At 45.2% G+C, this 19,013-nt stretch overlaps 1 protein-coding gene across 1 annotated transcript in view; it reads left to right on the top strand.

The window, feature by feature from the left end:
* The window catches only part of PARM1 (prostate androgen-regulated mucin-like protein 1), a 69,719-nt gene that overhangs the window by 37,213 nt on the left and 13,493 nt on the right, over nt 1-19,013 (top strand). The window contains exon 2 of the mRNA XM_090031928.1: nt 12,853-13,626. Coding sequence (XP_089888054.1) covers nt 12,853-13,626 — 774 coding nt within the window. The remainder of the gene's footprint in view (nt 1-12,852; nt 13,627-19,013) is intronic.

Genomic DNA, 19,013 nt, shown 5'->3' with positions numbered 1-19,013 from the left:
AGATTCAGAGGAAATAATTAATGCAAAATTAACAAGAAGCACCTTCTTTATTTACTGATATTGGGGGTGAACCAGTAGAGATTTTGGGGGGGGCAATACCAATAGCTGATTTTTTTAAGGAGGCATATCGTCCGATACCAATCTGATTTCCAGTGCAACTTTGTGCAGCTCATAAGTCTGTTGTGGTGAAAGGGAAGTGGGGAGAGAAGGGGCATGCAGGGGGCCAAATCAACCCCCCCCCATGGTGAGTGAGGAGTGGGGCTGGGGCTGGGGTATGCGCTTCCTCAGCCAGAGCAGGCATGGGACAGAGCCGTGGCTCATGGGGGGGGCAGTGGTTCCTGCCACTGTGCGCCGCTGGTCTAAGAGTGGCTCATCCAGCAGCTTGTCTGCTTATCAGGTGACTCCCACTGCTGCTCCTGCTGCTTGTTGGGGTGGGGAGGGGGCGTGTGCCGCCAGATCTGTGTGGGGTGGGCTAGAGTTGCAGGCTGAGGCTGGCACCCACTCCTGCTTTCTCCAAGCGCAGCGCAGCGCAGCACAGCCCCCAGCCCACCCCACACAGAGCCGGCAGCCCAAGCCCCCTTCTTTCCTGCATCCCCTGGATGAGCCACAGCTCAGTCCCGTGCCTGCCCCGCCCAAGCAAGGCAGCGCCTACCCCGCCCAAGCAAGGCAGCGCCTACCCCGCCCCAGCAAGGCAGCGCCTACCCCAGCCCCAGGCCCACTTCTCCTTCACTGTAGTTGGCTTTGATTTGTGCCCCCATATCTCTTCCATCACCCCTCCTCTTCCACCACAACAGATTTACCAGCTGCACGCAGCTCTCCATGCTGCTGGACTCTGCTCATCACTGCCTGTGTGCTGCGCTGTGGCTACATGCAGCTATAGGCATTTATCAGCCAAAGTATGGGCCTCATCAGGCCGATTTCCAATATAGTCAATTTTCTTTATATCGGTGCCAATCTGCTATCAGACCGATGTATCGGTGCACCTCTAACTGATATCCATAGTAATGATACAATCAGAAAATAACATCTCTGGCATAAACAAGATGTACAAATGCTCTGCAGTCCCACATCACTGCTGTATTTGTCATAGAGATGTTGCACATTTTGAAAGTGGAACAGTAGAGGCATAAGTAGTGGTGCACCAATAGAGATTTTGAGGCCTGACACAGATATCTGATTTTTAAGGAGGCATATCGGCTGATACCAATCCAATTTCTGATATAGCATGGATAGCTGCCTCCAGCTGGTAAGTCTCTTGTGGTGGACAAGGAGGAGGAGGGGAAGGGGCGTGGGGTGGGTAGATCAAACCACTCCCCCACCCCCCACAGTGAGGGAGGGGGCAGGGGCAGGGGCAGGTGCTGTCTAGGTGGAGTGGGGTGCGGGACAGAGGCCCAGCTAGTGGGAGTGGGTGGGTGGCTCCTGTCACTGCGTGCACCCTGGAAGGGGGAGCGGGCTGCCCCCAGATCTGCATGGGAGGAGCAGGTGGGCTGCAGCTGGGCTTTTCTTGCTAGGAGCTGGGCTCAGAGCAGGGGTGGCTGCATCCACCCCAAATTTCACCGTAGCTCCCTCCCAGCTCTCCTGTGCACCTGGCATAGCCTTGGCTCTTCCCGACTCAACCCCCACCTCCCCCCCATGTAGGGCGCAGGACAGAGGCGCAGCTTATTGGGGGATGGGGGGCAGCCCCGGCTCTTCCTGGCACGTGGGGTGAAGGCAGGGGTTTAGCTGGGAAGAGCCAGGGCTGTGCTCAGCACCCAGCTACAGTGAAATTTTGGGTGGCTGTAGTCCCCTCCATTACCTCTGCTCTGAGCCAAGCCCCCTGTGGGAAGAGCCTAGCTCCAGCCTGTAGCTGCAGCCCACTCACTCACCCGCACAGATCCAGGGGCACACCACCTCCCACCCTCCCTGGGTGCAAGCAGTGGCAGGAGCCACCCCCAATGAGCCATGCTTCTGTCCCCCACCCTGGCTAGACAGCACCTATCCTTGCCCTGCCCTCTCCTTCACTGTGGAGGGCATTGATCTGTCCCCCACACCCTTTCCATCCCTCCTCCCCTTCCACCACAGTGGACTTACCAGCTGGAGGGAGCTCTCCAGGCTGCCAGGCTCTGCTCCTCGCTGCCTGCGTGCTGTGCTGCGGATGCGCACATACACTGGCGTTTATCGGCCAAATCATTGGCCCCATTCGGCCGATTTCCAATGCAGCTAATTTTCTTTACCTTGGTGCCAATCCAGTATCAGACCACTGTATCAGTGCACCTCTAGGCATAAGGGAATGTATCTACTAGAGTCTCTTGAAAATGAAAGCAACATTGGGAATAGAGTTTTGACTATTCCCCTACTGCAGGTGTGGCTGGGCTTGACTCAAGAACAGAAAGTGCAAATAGTTGCCATCTCTTCACAAGCAATCAACCATTGCAGCAAAAGTATCTGTTGTTATGTATTTCCTCTTACTCCTCCTGCACAATTTAAAAGTTTCACATGGCCCAGAAGAACCCTAGTTACAGCTTACAGCCCTGTTTTGTTCAGAGTTGTTACAGATCTGATTCACTGGTACAGAGTGAATTGTGAGAGTTGTTCAGAGGTAGGTCTTTCCATACATTTTGGGAGCCACTCTTGACATACCCTCCCCACCTGGTCCTCAGGTAGCTTGTAAATACCTTGTGCCTTTATGTTGGATGATCAAAATGCCAGCAGTCCACCTTAGTACTCCACTGCTAGCACCTATACAGCTTCCCTACATAAACAAGGCTTTCTCCCTCCCTTCTACACCAGTGAAAAGACCACGAGTTCCCTGCCAGCCACATAGTGGGTGAGTCCATTTGCCTCATTTGTATATTGATCTCTGGCCATCTGCCAGGTCTTAAATCTCTCTTTTATACATGAGAGGACTCAATTCAGACCATCTCCCCACTAGCTGATACTCCAACTTCTGGCCTCTGTTCAGTAGCTAATAGAGAATGAGCTGGGTTTTGCACCTATGGAAAAGAAGCCTAAGAAGACGAGATGCTCTTTTCACATCTAGTTTAAACATGAAAAATAGAATGCCTTTTCATTTTCATTTACAGTAGTGTCCTGATTTTAAAGAGATAAAAATGCAGGGAGGTAAAGGAAGAAAAAATTGTGTCAAACAACACAACACATAGGTCTCAAAAGGTAGGGGCTTTCAGCCCCTCTTCAGGCATCTAAGCAAATGACCTAACTTCCATCACCCTGAACTCCTGTTCAGCACTTTTGCAAATCAAGCCACTTCATTAGGATGGGGTTTTTCAGAAGCAGCAAAAAGACTAAGAGTATGCAAGTGGCTTTCAGTTATTTTCCCTTAGGTGCTTTGGATAGCAAAGCCCCAGGAGCTTACTTGGTTTCTCTTAAAAACTGTGGCCCTCATATTTTCAGTTCTTAGTTTAAGTGTTAATTTGTGTAACATCCCTTAAGAACATGCAGCAACCATTTAGGATAGAAGAGGGATTGAATGTCTGTGCCTTTTTAAAAATTCCTTTTATTTTTAACTGAATCAGACAAAAATGAGCAGAATCCCATTATATATCAGTTTACATTAAGCTGAAAACTTCAAACCACATTAGATGTAATTTAATGAAATACTGCTTGCCAACCCTGCCTTTCAGTATAAACATATTAGCACTCACTTTTGTGGGTTAATCTTTCTACTGTTCTTTAATCCTGCTGAAGCTACCCAAGTCTTGCATATGTCACACAGCAAGATGTATTATAGGAACTGCATCCAAAGTAAGTCAGCACACACAGCGACAATGTAGAGGATTATTTTTGGTACAGGTGGTAGAGACCCCAAGTGAGGAAGAAGCTCATCTCAGTTTCCTGCTCACAAACAAAATTCATTGAGAATATGAAGGTGAAAGGCAACTAGAGTGACAACAAACATGAAATGATAAAGAATTCATGATTCTAAGGAAAGGAAGGAAAAAGAGCATCAGAATGAAGATACTGGACTTCAAAAAATGAGATTTTAACAAAGTCAGGGAATTGGTGGGCAAGGTCCCCTGAAAGGCAAGCATGAAGGGAAAAAAGATGTTCAGGAGAGCCAGCTGTACTATAGGGCGGCCTTACTATGGGCACAGAAACAATCTATCTGCATACGAAGAAAGAATAGGAAGTGCAGCAATCATCTAGCCTGGCTAAACTCTAAATGGAATCCTCCAAAAAATGGAAACAGCCATATAACTAGGGAAGAAAACGAGTGCAAGGGAATACAGAGAGAAAATTCGGAAGCAACTAGCAAGGGGTATAAAAGGCAACAAACAAAGGTTTCTACAAGCATATCACAAGTGAGAGAAAGACCAAGGAAAGAGTAGATTTGTTACTGAGCACAGAGGCCAATCTAGTAACATATGATGCAGAGAAGGCTGAAGTATTTAATGCCTCTTTTAACTTTAGTCTTCATGAATAAGATCAACTACCAGATGAGAAGTACAGTTGGCATCTACATGCATATTAATTCACATGAATAAACACTGGAGTGTATTGTTCCTGGGTGCACTGTCTGCACAGGTGCCCAAGATTGCAACACATTGAGCCAGGTCTGAGCAGCCCTGGCTGGCTCAGCCTGCCAATCTAGGGCTGCTCTCCCTGGCTTAATGTACTGCAGAGGGGCTGGCTGGGACATGAGCGCGCTTCAGTGTGGGGCTGTCCAACAGGCAGCCCCCACATTGAAGCACCCTTCTGCCCCAGCCAGTTGGGGCAGCATCTACACATAGATTCATAGATTGCAACTTCGGAAGATCATTGGATCCAGCCTCCTGCACCAAGCAGGAAAGGTAACTAGGGGTCAGGTGACCCCAGCAAGGTGACCATCCAGTCTCCTCTTGAAGATTTCCAGGGTAGGTGATTGCACCACCAGCTGTGAAGAAGTTTTTCCTAATGGTAAGCCTGAAATGGTCTTCCAGGAGTTTATGGCCATTACTCCTGGTTATCCAAAAGGGCATCCTGGTGAACAATTGTTCACTGAGCCCTTGATATATACCCCGATGTAGTAATAAGCTGCTATCAAGTACCTCTCAGTCGTCTCTTTTTCAGGCTGAAGAGTCCAAGGCCCCTCAGCCTTTTCTCATATGGCTTGCTGTGCAAGTCTCTGATCATATGGGTGGCTCTTCTCTGGACTCTCTCAAGCTTTACCACATTCTTCTTGAAGTATGGCACCCAGTACTGGACGCAGTACCCCAGCTGCAGTCTCACCAATGCTGAGCAAAGTGGAAGAATCATTTCCCTAGTTTTGCAGGAGATGCATCAATTGATGCATGCCAGGGTATTATTCTCCCTGTTGGCTACAGCGTCACACTGCCAGCTGATATTCAGGCTGTGTTCTGTTATTACCACCAGGTCCCTTTCATTTATGGTGCTGGTTTGTTTGGCATTGCCAAGCCTGTAGGTGTGTAGGGGTTTTTTGTCTCCAAATGAAGCACTTTACATTTCTCAACGTTGAATTTCATTTGATTCCGATCCACCCAACGTACCAACCTATCTAGAGCTGCCTGTATCTGCAGCTTATTTTCAAGTGTGACCACATTTCCCCATAACTTGGTGTTGTCCATGAACTTGGCCAATGAGCTCTTCACCCCTCCATCCAAATCATTGATAAAGATGTTGAAAAGCAGTGGACCAAGCACCAATCCCTGAGGGACACCATTAGCCATTTCTTGCCAAGATGACACAGATCTGTTCATTGAACTCTCTGGGTCCTTCCCTGCAACCAGCTCCCTACACATCTAACTGTCTCATGCTTGAGTCCACAATCCTCCAGTTTACTTAAGAGAACATCATGGGATACAAGATCAAAGGCCTTTTGGAAGTCAAGGAATACAATGCCGACCTCCTGTCCCTTATCCAGGTGGCGAGTTACCTGATTGTAAAAGAGATGAGGTTGGTAAGACAAGACCTGCCTTCAATGAAGCCGTGCTGGCTGTCATTCAGAATCCTACGTTATGCACATTTATTGCATATAGACTCCTTGATGAATTTTTCCAGGATCTTCCCTGGGATAGAAGTTAGGTTGATTGGCCTATAGTTACCCAAGTCCTCCCTCCTCCCTTTCTTGAAGATGGGCACCACATTGGCCCTCTTCCAATCCTCAGGGACCTCTCTAGAGCGCCATGAGTTTGAAAAAGTTTCACTGGCAGTCCTGCAATGACTTCAGCCAGCTCCTTCAGCATCCTCAGATGAAGTTCATCTGGTCCTGTTGATTTATATATATGTCTAATTTTTTCAAATGATCACATACCAGTTCTGTGGTAATAGTAGGAAGGCAGTCATTCTTACCTTGCTCATTCTGTACCCACTCTGGCATGATTTTACCCTTGGCCTGGTGAAAGACTGAAGCAAAGTAGTCATTTAGGAGTTCAGTTTTCTCCTGAATGCTGGTAACCAGCTGTCCCGAGTTGTTGAGCAGTGGCCCCACACCCCCATTTGTTTTCCTCCTGTTCTCTACATACCTAAAGAAGGCCTTCTTGTTGTCCTTGACTCCTGTCGCTAATTTTAGTTCGGTTGCCACCTTAGCCCTTCAAATCTGTTCTCTACAAGTATGGACCATTGTTGTATAGTCAGTCCTCTTTGGGGCATGCCCCAAGCTTCCATTGCCTATATGCTTCTTTCTTTTTTCTTAAGAGGACCATGACATCCCTGTTTAGCCAAGAGGGCTTCTCAGCCCTTTTGTTACCTTTCCTCTGCATGGGGATGGATTTCCTTTGTGCTTTGAAGATTGTATCTTTAAGGAACTACCACTCTTCATGCACTCCTTTCACCTTCGGCCCCTGGTCTGGCAGCTCTTTCCCTACTAGTGACCTGAGTTGGTTGAAATTTGCATTTTTGAAGTCCAAAACTTCAGTCCTGCTATCTAATTTGTCTGCTTTGCAATGGACAGTGAACATGATGATTTCATGGTCATTGTTACCCAGGCTACCTTTCTATTTTTAAGCCAGTCACCAAGTCATTCCCCTTGGCCAGAACCAAGTCTAGAATAGTGTTACCTCTGGTTGGTTCTTGCACATGCTGCTGCAGAATAAAAAACTTGTATTTACAAGTACTAATCTGCTGCAGAGTTAATTAGTTTACTCCAGCCTAATAGGGGTACACATGTAGATTCCCAGTGTTTACTGAACAACCAATTAGTCTACTGCACAGTAAATATCTTGTGTAGATGAGCCCCAGCATAGAAGAGGAGATAAGCAGCCTAGGATAGTGAAAGAATAGTCATCAATGCCTCAGTGTCTAGCTGGGAAGAGGTATCTAGCTGGTTTCCCCAGGGGTCTGTCCTGGGTCTGGCATTGTTTAAGTGAATACTTTGCGGAATTGCAAATGACACCAAGTTGGATGGAGTATCAGACATTCTGGAGGGTAGGGTTAGGATTCAGAATGACCTTGATAAACTGGAAAAATGATCTCAAAAAAACAAATGAAATTGAGTTAGGACAAGTGCAAAGTCCTGTACTTGGGACAAAATAATTGCATTCTTAAATACAAATTCAATAATGATTGGCTGAGCTGCAGTATTGCAGACAAGGACTTAGGAGTTACAGGGCGCTTCTACATGTTCATTAATGCACATTTGCTACGGCACATTAAATGTAGTATCTCTAATGTGAGGTATTAACTAAATTTGCGTTAGGTTGCCCTAATGCACAGTAGCAAGTGCGCACATTTTTTTAGTGACACTTAATGGGCAGTAGCCTAATTTTACTGTGCATGAGCTTATTAGTGTGTTTTTGCCGTGACACTCATGTGCAATAAAATAGGCTACTGTGCATTAAAGTGCACATGTAGACAAGCCAGCCACAGTAAACCCTAAGCTGAGTATGAGCCAAAAGCATGCTCTTGTTGCAAACAAATGAACAAAAAAGCCCATAGAGTACTGGTCTGTAATGATAAGAGAGTTGCTTGCAAATCAGGGGAAGTCATTCTCCTGCTCTAGCTGGCACTGATGAGGCTTCATCTGGAGTACTGTGTCCAGTCTAGTATGCCCTCACTTCAGTAAAGAGTCTAGTGAAGAGCAACAAAACTGATTAGACAAGTAGGAAATGTGATTTAGAAGGAATGGCTGAAAGAACTAGGATTGCTTAATCTGGAAAAAAGAAGACTGAGGTGGGATTTGATAACAGTGTTAAAATACTTGAGGGACTATTATAAAAAGGATGGTGATAGACTATTCTCTAGGACCACAGGAAACAGGACTAGGAACCATGATCTCAAATTGCGTCAGAGGAAATTTAGCCTGGAAATTAGAAAGAATTTTGTCACTCCAAAGGTGGTCAGGCTTTGAAACGGGTTATCCAGAGAGGTTATGCAATCACTGTCCCTGGAAGTTTTTAAGAGCAGTTTAGACAAACACTTCAGTGGGATGGTTTAGTCAGGGATGGTCCTGTCTTGAGCACAGGTTGAGCTAGAAAACTTCCTGAGGTTCCTTTCAACCCTGCTGTTCTATGAGTCTATCAGTTTAAGCAGTGGAGGACTGTTCTGCAGGAGCACAGCATGGCTGCTAAATTAGAAGTCTTCCTGAGCTTGACTTCTTGAGTCTTGCCAGCCCAAACGTCACACTGTGTGCCTAGAACAAATCTGCTCAACTCCAGTACTGTCAGCCAGATCCATACAGCCCATAATAGTAAGTACGGGGCAGAGTAAGTTATGTAGCATTTTGCTTCTAGGCCTATCATAATGCACTCTACAAAAAGAGCAAGTATCTCCCTTTTACTGATAGGGAAACTGAGCCAAAGGCAGGTAAAGTGTCTCCGCCAGTTGCATGATGCAAGTCAGGGCAGAAGTAGGAGTTAAACTCTGGTTCCGTTCTCCACTCTTAATCCTAAAATGGTGTTCTTTCCACTGGGAAACACTGCTTTCTATGGAACCTCCAATCATAAAGACAGATACTGTGTGATTTGTTCCTTCAAACTTCACCAAAAATAAAAGTCACGTAGCTATAGCATCTCAGACTTTTCACTTCTTTCTGATATTTTCTACAAATGTTGGCTTCATATACATTCTGAGAATGCTCTGGCTTCACAAACAGGTAATTCCAATCCTGGGTGAAAGTATATAATTTCCAACCAGCAAATGTGGCACTGCTGTTGTTACAAAGCCTCTGTGTGTCTGCATGTTGCCAACCAGAAACACTGTCTCTGGTTTAATGCAAGCAAACTGACATCAATGAAAGTTCTAACTGTTCATGTTTCCAAAGGGAAGTAATCTAAATGGAGAAAGAACAACTTTGCACAGATTCCTACTACATACAGTACTGTAATGTCTGTCCAGGTTGATGACAGTGCCTGTTCTCATTCCCAGAGGCAGCCCCAGCCCTGGCCCAAAGTGATAGGGGGGGTGGGGGAAGTGGCACTGGCCTAGGCCTCGACCCAAAATGGCAGTGGGGAGGGAGGGAACAACCCCAGCCCTGTCCCGAAGCGGCAGGGAGGGAGGCAGGAAGTGGCCATGGCCCCGGCCCTAGCCTGAGGCGGGGGAGGGGGTTGGATGCACACCTCTGCCCCCTGCCCCACCCCCAGTCATTCTTGACAGGCAATTTGCCCGTATCTCCATAAAAGAAAATAGCAGTCCCCTATATTCACTCCTATCCCAACCCACTCCCACTTCCTGCCTCGCACACAGGGAAGCTCCTGCCCCCTTTCTCTGCATCCCAAACCTACCTCCCTCTCTGAGAACCCCAAATCCACACATTATTCCCTTCCCCACAAGGCAGCATGTTGTTCAATTGAAAAAGACCATGCCTCTTTTCCCTGCTGCAAAGGGCAATGCCAGAGTCCGCCCTCGAGCCTCATTGCCCTTTGCCTGCTCAGCCTCCTGGCCTTTCTCCCAACCCAGGTTCAGCTGGCAGAGCAGGAAGCAGTGCTTTTAGCACCCCTGCCAAGCTGGGGCCCGCTCCAATCCTTGTGGGACCTGGGAGGGGCCAACAGCAGAAACAGCCTTCAGTGCAGACTTAAGACTTAAAGCAACTTGCAGACCAACCAGCCCTCCTAAAAGCATTGCAGTTCTTCATACAGTAAGCATTGCAGTTCTTCATACTAGTCAGCTCTTTAACAGGGATCACCTCACAGATGGGACTCTGAAAGTACACTTTTGAGCAGACAGCAATTCTGAAATAGAAACATTTTCCTGGCCAAAAATCCTTCCACCCACTCAGCTTCAAACTTAGCTTAATAATCTCTTTAGGATCATGAAGACAAGCCAAGGTTGAAATGTCTACCTTCCATTCTTTGAATTATGCCAGTGAAAGAATTGGACTAAATAGACTGATACCTCTCTCCTCCCGCTCCCGCATTTTTAGGTAACTGGAGAAATGGATGAAAAGGAACCCCACATGCTTTCTCCATAGAACTTTTCCATTAATTCTACCCCCTCATCTCTGGTCCAAGTTTCCCCAGATCATATTTAGGCATTTTACCTTGGGATGGGAACCAACATGGAAAATTTCAACTCACAAAAGATTTATAATGAACAGCTGAAAAGTGGATGTTATAATGGATGTTAAAATGTAACCTTAGCTTTGGCAGTCACCACCCACACACTGTATAATAAGATGTAACATCTCATAATTAGTTCATTGTGTGCCCTGTTTGTGCTAGAATATGCTGCAGTCAAGAGCATTTGAAATATTCTGCTCTGTGGGTATAAATAAGTGAATGCCATACAAATAAAAATTATTCTGATGTAATTTATTGTCTGCATGGTCTTTCTGTAGTAATGCTACACAAAGGAAGCTGATAGAAATTGGTCAAGATTGACTTTGGTTCAGCCGATTGCCAAAAAAAAAAAAAAGAAGGAAGTGTTCTGCAGATGAAGATAATGGAAGAAGAGTGACTCATCTTCCTGCCAAGACTTAATAAATGAGCAAGCAAGGATATGAAAAGATGGAAGCTAGATGAAGCCTACATTATAGTTTCCAGCTGCCCAACATTTGCTAATTAGGTTGCATTTGGGAGTGAGGTGCCTGTGGGCTTTTTGCTGCAGGAAGCTCCTGGCCCAAAAGCCAAAGGAAGGGGAGATTGGCAAACTGTCTTATGTCAATACTGGGTATTATTTTGTCCCAAGGCACTACAGCACCGTACCAATGCACTACCAGGCAACATAGCTTTGGTGGGCATAAACCATGACGCCGTAGTTATGTCACTGTGGTAACATGCTGCCTGGCTACAGCACATCACTATGGCTAAAAATAACTGTGCTCCATCATTTAGTATTTCCTGCAGTAACAACAGCACTGTAGCAGCATGTGTAGACTCTCCCATGGTGAGTTAGGAAAAAAATGTTTAATCTTTTTTGAGGTACGTCGTGAATTCTTCCCTGGATTTCCCCACTTTCATTCAAAGAGAGACTTCTTGTAGTACTGGTATGGCACAAGTCTTCCAAAGCCCTGCTTTCACTGTAGCGTGCGTTGCCTCATTCCGTTCTTCAGTTTGGCTACTATGCCTGTTCTGGCCCCACGGATTTGCAGCTGGCATGGAGGAAAATATTACAGGGGTCAGAACCTGTCTAACACCTGGTGCTTTTGAACATGTAGGCTCCAAAACGGAGGCAGTAACAATCTTTGTTCCAGTGCAAATACACCTATTAAAAATGAAAATTCTGTTTGCCCCAAATATAGAAATACCATTTGGATTTCTGTTAATTTCTGGCTTTGATTAAGATAAAAATCAAATTTTATGTAATTGATGTGTTTAACCCTGGAATTTAGGTCAGAAGGGTGTGCCGAGCATTTGGATGCAATGCTGTCTGCCATTTAACTCCAGTGATATTGTGGAAGTGCTTCCATGTATTACATAAGACAATGAGGAGCAGGGCTAATGCCAGAAAGATTCTGGAAGGCCACTATAGAGCAAAGAAACATGCCAGAGAGAAGTATTTGTCTTTCCAAAACTATTTTCACCATTCCCATTGTGAATGGGACAGAATGCTGACAGCATTGCTAACATGAATGAAAATTTCAGTATGCGATATCCCAGCTTATCCACTGATGGAAATCCAGTGTTGGCATGGAGAAACAGGTGAATCAGGTGATCAACTAGTGGTGAATCAGGCTTATTGCATATGTAGATGCATATATACTTTGTAGAGCTTTATAAAGCTGGAAGATGATATAACCCAAACAGAACTAAAATAGTATTACAAAGCCTCCATTTTTAAATTACAATTTTCAGATGATTTTTTTCTAATCAGCTTTGTGCTCCTTCTTTTTGCTACCTTCCTCTGAACTTTTAAGTTATAATAACACAATTTTTAGTTGCAGAAGTAAGTTCACATATAGCATGATAGTAACCAATTTCATTGTTTATTAAGAGAAAAATCCATTTTTCATCCTTTCATTTCCTAATTTAAATTTCAGCAAGCTGTGTCATACAGCAGTTCAAGGGCACTCTTACTGATAGCCATTAATTAGATCCTTATGGGACCATCTTTTTAAGGAAAAAATCAGATCTCTTTACTACCCTAGGAGAAAACCATGAACAGAAAATCAGTGAGAGACAAAATGTCACCCTTATGAACTAAGCTGTCTTCTGAAAGATACTGGTTATTCTCCTGTTATCTTCTGCTGCATTTGTATTTGACTGAGATCTATTATGGCTTATTTAACCAGGTGCCCAAACTTTCTGGAGATAAATGAATGTTAAATGTGTCTTAATTTTATAACATGATTTTTCATTTGTGCAATCTGTATTTCTCTGGTGACTGCCAAACTGTTTTAAATTTAGTAGTAAGTATCCTTTTCAAGGGACAGCATATTACAGTTGTAATTGACCCATTACCCTTCACAGAACCCTTCAGCAGAGCTCGAAATCCAGCTTGTCACAAACATTTTCAAATATTAATATGTGTTTGTCTTCTCTCCAGGACTGAGTGTTGTTCACTCTACAACGGTAACATCTACGATGACTTTCTCTCCATTCATTTCTGGGGAAAATACCACAGAGTTGGAAACAACTAAAATCACTCTCCTTACCACCACAGCTGCTAGTATCACAGTACCAACAACAGTACAAGCAACATCAGTAGCAACAGAGATTACTACAAACAGCAAAGTCACATCAGGCTCAACAGAACAAGGCAATAACAACACAGTCTTTTCAGTCACTTCAGAAGAGCCAGCAACTGCCACCACATATCTATCAGGGACAGGAAGCATAGACTTTGCAACAGCCAGTCAATCACCATCTGCAAATACAGGATCAGAATCAACAGCCACAGAACACATCTCCATTTCTACAGTTACCAGTACAACAAGAGATATACAAACCAGCCTGCCAACAGATACCACAGCTTCAGAATCAGCTACCCATTCTACAGCAGTCCCAGCAACCACCGCTCCTCACCTAATAACTACTCTGTCTCCATCACCATCCACAGGTTCTTCCACAGCATCTCCCATTACAGATTCCAGCAAAACCCAGCTGCCAAGCACCTATACCTCCCCAGCAGGACGCACTACAGAGGAAGTCATTACTCATGAGACACCCCCAGTGCCCACCTCTTCAGGGCCAGTAACTGGACAGACATCTTCCCAACTTACATTGACAAACAAAATTGCCACTGAGAACAGCTCAACTGACAGCACTAGTCTCTCTACTGGGGTAGCTATGGAAGAAGTTCAGCATGCTTTGAGTAAAGGTGAGGCAGATGGTTAACATGTACATTATTGTTCTATCCTCTCAAGCAATTAATATTTCCAATTTTGGGAGGGAGAGAGGGATACAGAGTGATAAAGAGAGTTCACAGTCCTGATATATTCATAGTAAACGCTTCCAGGTTAAAAAATAATACTGCCTAGGAGCTTCAGCTGTATTCCATAGGCATTGCCCTGTACAGGTTTATTAAAATTTTTTTCCCATCATTTAGGAAACCTTTATAAAAAAATGTTTTTACTAATGATAGGGTATAGGTATGCCCACTGGGAAATATTAAATATCTAGAGTTGTAGCTCTCAGTAAATATCTCACTTGTTAATACTACTGCTGGCTTAGGACTTAAAATAGCACAGGCCATGACTCAAGAAAGTATATTTGAGAAATACCATCCCACCTTGGGCACAGTTTCAAAGGCAGATATTTATAGCTGCCCAGCTGGTCAGGAAGGTCAGTCATCGTCCCAAAGGCAAGAGATTGGTGGGCAGAGGGCAGGACCAACTGTCACAGGTGCATGGTGCATATACACACCATATGTGATGACAGTGTAGCCAGTTGCCTTACAAAGCATTAATATGAGAATAAACCTGAACAGTGTGAGTGCGAAGGAAGGTGGATTCCTGCTCAGGACATCAACTCTGGGCTCCGTACTTAGATTGAAAGATTCATAGATGTTAGGGTTGGAAAGGACTTCAATTGGTCATCGAGTCCAAACCCCTGCCCTGGGCAGAAAAGAGTGCTGGAGTCAGATGACCCCAGCTAAGTGATTGTCCAGTCTCCTTTTGAAGACCCCCAAGGTAAGGGAGAGCACCACCTCCCTTGGAAGCCCTTTCCATATTCTGGCAACACTGACTGTGAAGAAGTTCTTTCTAATGTCCAACCTACATCTGCTGTCTGTCAATTTGTGGCCATTGTTCCTAGTTACTCCAAGGTGTGCCCTAGTAAATAGAGCATCTCTGATTCCCTGCTGTCCTCCCCATATGAATTCAAGGAGAGAGATTTTTCTGGTGTAGTTGTGAACCATTTTTATAGTACAGAAATGAATTCATAACTGGATATGGAACTGGGTGCCAAAGGTTTGAGTGTGTTTGAATTTGTGCTGCTGGTCCAATTAGAAAAAAATCAGTACATGGAGAGAGCATGATCTGCTGCTGCTTTGTTACTTCACCTCATTCCTTTAGGTGAGGCACTTGCCTTCCACTTTCATTAATCAACGAAGAGCCAAAAAACAAGAGCTATCAGCCCATTAAAGCTGGATGATCAAGCCACAAGTTAAGGCTGTTCCAACCCAACCTACAGTCTCAAATATATTTTATACTATACTTTAACAACCAGAAAGCACTTCCAAGTATGTTTCAGAGTGAAACAGAATACCACGTCATGTGCTTAGACTTGCCTAAGCTATGTCACTTTTAATGCTACATGGCAGCTGTTTTGCGGAACAGGCCTTCTGTTTATTGATTTGTTTTAGCAGGGGAAAAAAAATGGTGCTGGTAGAGAAGGTGGGGGTAATGGTGAGTTACATTGTCTTCTGGTCTTGTAAGTTAGACTGATGAGTAGACCTGCAGGCCATGGCCCTGCATCACAAGGCAGGGATGCTGTAGCAACACCAGGAAAAGTTTCTTTTATAGTGCTGACAGGGATTCACACTCCTCCTGCTTTCTGGTCAGGTAAACAGCCCTCCAAGAGTTGGTCTTGGGTCTGACACATCAGACACTGGGTGCATCTACACATGCACTTTAAAGTGCATTAACTTATTTTGATGTGCATTAAAGGTTCACTAAAAATGTGCTATTTAGTTAATGCACATCAAAATAAGCTAATGCACATTAAGCAGCATCACTTAAAAGCTATGCTCTTTAATTAATTCGCATTAAGACACACTAATGTGCATTTTCCTAGTACCTCACAATGTAGGGCACCTAGTCTGCTAGAGCGTGGTAATTACCACACTCCAGCAGCCTCCAGCATCTTGTATATTAGTGTCCCCACACTTAAAAATGCCAGGGGGATACTTTTTCTAAAGCTTGTTCAGCACTGATACATGAGATGGTTCGGGTGTTTTAAATTAAGCATGCGCCCCACACACACACTCCCAGAGCATGTGTAGAAATTCCAAGAGGTACTAGATTTAATGCACATTGACTAAAGTATGTTAATCCATGTGTAGATTTGCCCACTGTGGAGGAAATTTAAGTGTTAATTTCCGTAGCTCCAGAAATTAAAGTCAATACTCGTCCTTCAGCTAGTTTTTCACCCTTCAATCAATCTGAGCCAGTGTGTCCCATGTTGCCTTTTGTAAGTTCTTTTGTTTCCTCAGCCAAAAGGAGCTACAGTGGGTTGATAGATGTCAATGGAGAAACACTCAAGACTGTTTTCTTTCTCCCTGGAAATCCAGTATTTTTTCCACTTAACTTCATCGGCTGATTGTAGCTCCCCCAGAGTGTTTAAATACAGCACAAACAACAGCAGGAAACTTGCCAACTCCTCTGGCTGAATAGACATTGGAAGTGCTAAATTGTGTGGCTGACTAGAATGTTATGTACTTCACATACAACAGCAGGGAAATGGGAGAAGAAAAAATCCACTGAGCTCAGTCCTACTTTTTCCACACATTTCTTGCTTCTTTACTATAGCAGCCAATATGCTCATTAACTCCTGGAACCTGAAATTAAATGCCCTAACCTGCACCACTCATAGCAACCAAGGAGCCAGCAAACACGGGCTGCAAACAGGATAAGCAGTTTGTAGTCAGTTCATAAGTCAGCTGGCCCACCCCACACATACACTTTCTGAGGGGAGAGCCTTTCAGCGTGGTGCGAAGAAGCAGGAAAGAAGGAACCTTTTTGGGCCAATAAGCAGTAAACAGGCAAGCTTCCAGGTGAGTTCACTAGGGAAGGTGTGCTTAGAAAAAGAGCAGTAAGAGAGAAAAGGCAGATTAAGAGACCCAGGGAAATGCCTAGAGGATGTCGCAGTGCCAGACTCACTGCCTCTGCTTGCACCTGTGAGGTTTCTATCCAGGCAGGACCACTCACCAACGAGGCTTCCATCCGGGTCCAGGTTTGGCACTGTGGATACTACAGTTTGCAGGTTTCTTCCAGTGATGGCCAACTAGGCGGGGGGGCAGGGGGGGACAGGGGGTACTTGTGGTGTGAAAAGTGCCTCCTAGTGGTCTCTCAGGGATTAGGCAAGAAAGTTACAGAAGAAGGTGATGAGGCTCCAAAACATTGTCTGCCATGATGAGTTCATCAATTTGATGCTGGAGGAGATCTCCGGGACCATGGAGGAAGAAGTGCCAGCAGCAGCGCTAGAGAAGAGAAAGGACATAGATTCCCAGGAGGGTGGTAGCAGAAAGCTTGTGACCTCTGGCAGCAAGCAGAAATCTTCACCACCACCTGCAGCACTTTATCTGGAGAACAGATATGCAGCCCTAGCAACAGAAACTAGCTCCCTCAGGTGCCTGCACACAAATGCACGGAGCCTGAGAAACAAGCAGGAAGAATTGGAAGTCCTTGCACAGTCAAGGAACTATGACATGATTGGAATAACAGAGACATGGTGGGATATCTTGCATGACTGAAGCACTGTGATGGATGGTACAAACTGTTAGGAAGGACAGGCAGGGGAGAAGAGGAAGAGCTGTTCTTTATGTAAAGGATCTATAAGATTGGTCAGAGCTCCAGTATGAAACTGGAGATAGGCCTGTTGAAAGTCTCTGATTAAGATTAGAGGGAAGAGCAACAAGGGTGATGTTGTAGTGGGTGTCTGCGGTAAACCAGCAAACCAGGAGGAAGTGGTGGATGAGGATTTCTTCAAACAGCTAGCGGAAGTTTCCCAACTCACAAGCCCTGGTTCTCATTGGGGATTTCAGTCACCCTGGCATCTCCTGGGAGGGCAATACAGCAATGCACAGGAAATCCAGGTAGTTTTTGGAGAGTGTTGGGGACAACTTCCTGGTGCAAGTGCTGGAGTGGCCAACTAGGGACCATGCTCTTCTTAACCTGGTGCTCACAAACAGGAAAGAATTGGTGGGAATGTAGTAGTGGATGGCAACGTGGGCAGCAGTGACCATGAGATGATTGAGTTCAGGATCCTGAGGAAAGGAAGGATGGAGAACAGCAGAGTAAGAACCTTAGATTTCAGAAAAGCAGACTTCAACTCACTTGGGGAACTCATGGGCAGGATGCCCTGAGAAGCCAGACTGAGGGGGAGAGGAGTCCAGAACAGCTGGCTGTATTTTAAAGAAGCCTTACTGGGAGTGCAGGAACAAACCATCCCAATGTGCAGGAAGACTAGCAAGTATGGCAGAAGACCAGCTTGGCTTAGCAGGGAACGATTCAGTAAAATAAGTCACAAAAAGGAAGCTTATAAGAAGTGGAAACTTGGACAAATGCCTAGGGAGAAGTATAAGAGCATTGCTTGGGCATGCAGGGATGAAGTCAGGAAGGCCAAAGCACAATTGGAGTTGCAGCTAGCAAGGGATGTGAAGGGTAACAAGAAGGGTTTCTACAAGTATATCAGTAGCAACAGGAGGATCAAGGAAAGTATGGGTCCCTTACTGAATGTGGGAGGCAACCTTGTGACAGAGGTGCAGAAAAGCCTGAAGCGCTCAATGCCTTTTTTGTCTCAATCTTCAAAGGCAAGATCAGCCCCAGATGACTGCACTGGGCATCACAGTTTGGGGAGAAGATGAGCAACCAACAGTGGCAAAAAACAGGTTAGGAACTATTTAGAAAAGCTGGACATATACAAGTCCATGAGGCCAGATGAGATGTAGTGGGTGCTGAGGGAGTTGGCTAATGAGATTGCAGAGCCACTGGCCATAATCTTGGAAAACTCATGGCTATCTGGAGAGGCCCCAGATGATTTGAGAAGGTTAAACATCATACCTGTATTTAAGAACAGGGAAAGGAAGATCCAGGGAATTACAGACCAGTCAGCCTCACCTCAGTCTTTGGAAAAATCCTGGAGCAAATCCTCAAGGAATCCATTTCTAAGCACTTGGAGGAGAAGAAGGTGATTAGGAACAGTCAGCATGCATTCACCAAGGGCAAGTCATACCTGACCAATCTGATTGCCTTCTATGATGTGATGATTGGCTCTGTGAATGCAAGGAGACCAGTGGATGTGATATACCTTGATTTTAGCAAGAGTTTTGATATGGTCTCCCATGACATTCTTGCAGGCAAGCTAAGGAAGTATGGGCTGGATGAATGGACTGTAAGGTGGATAGAAAACTGGCTGGAGCATCATGCTCAGAGGATAGTAATCAATGGCTCAATGTCTAGTTGGCACCCGGTATCAAGTGGAGTCCCCTGGGGGTCGGTCCTGGGGCCGCTTATGTTTAGTGTCTTCATCAACAGCCTGAAAGAT

The sequence above is a fragment of the Crocodylus siamensis genome, chromosome 2 (genome assembly GCF_052110815.1).
Source record: "Crocodylus siamensis isolate JL-2025a chromosome 2, ASM5211081v1, whole genome shotgun sequence".
NCBI lineage: Eukaryota > Metazoa > Chordata > Crocodylia > Crocodylidae > Crocodylus > Crocodylus siamensis.
This window is presented reverse-complemented; position numbering and strand designations above follow the sequence as displayed.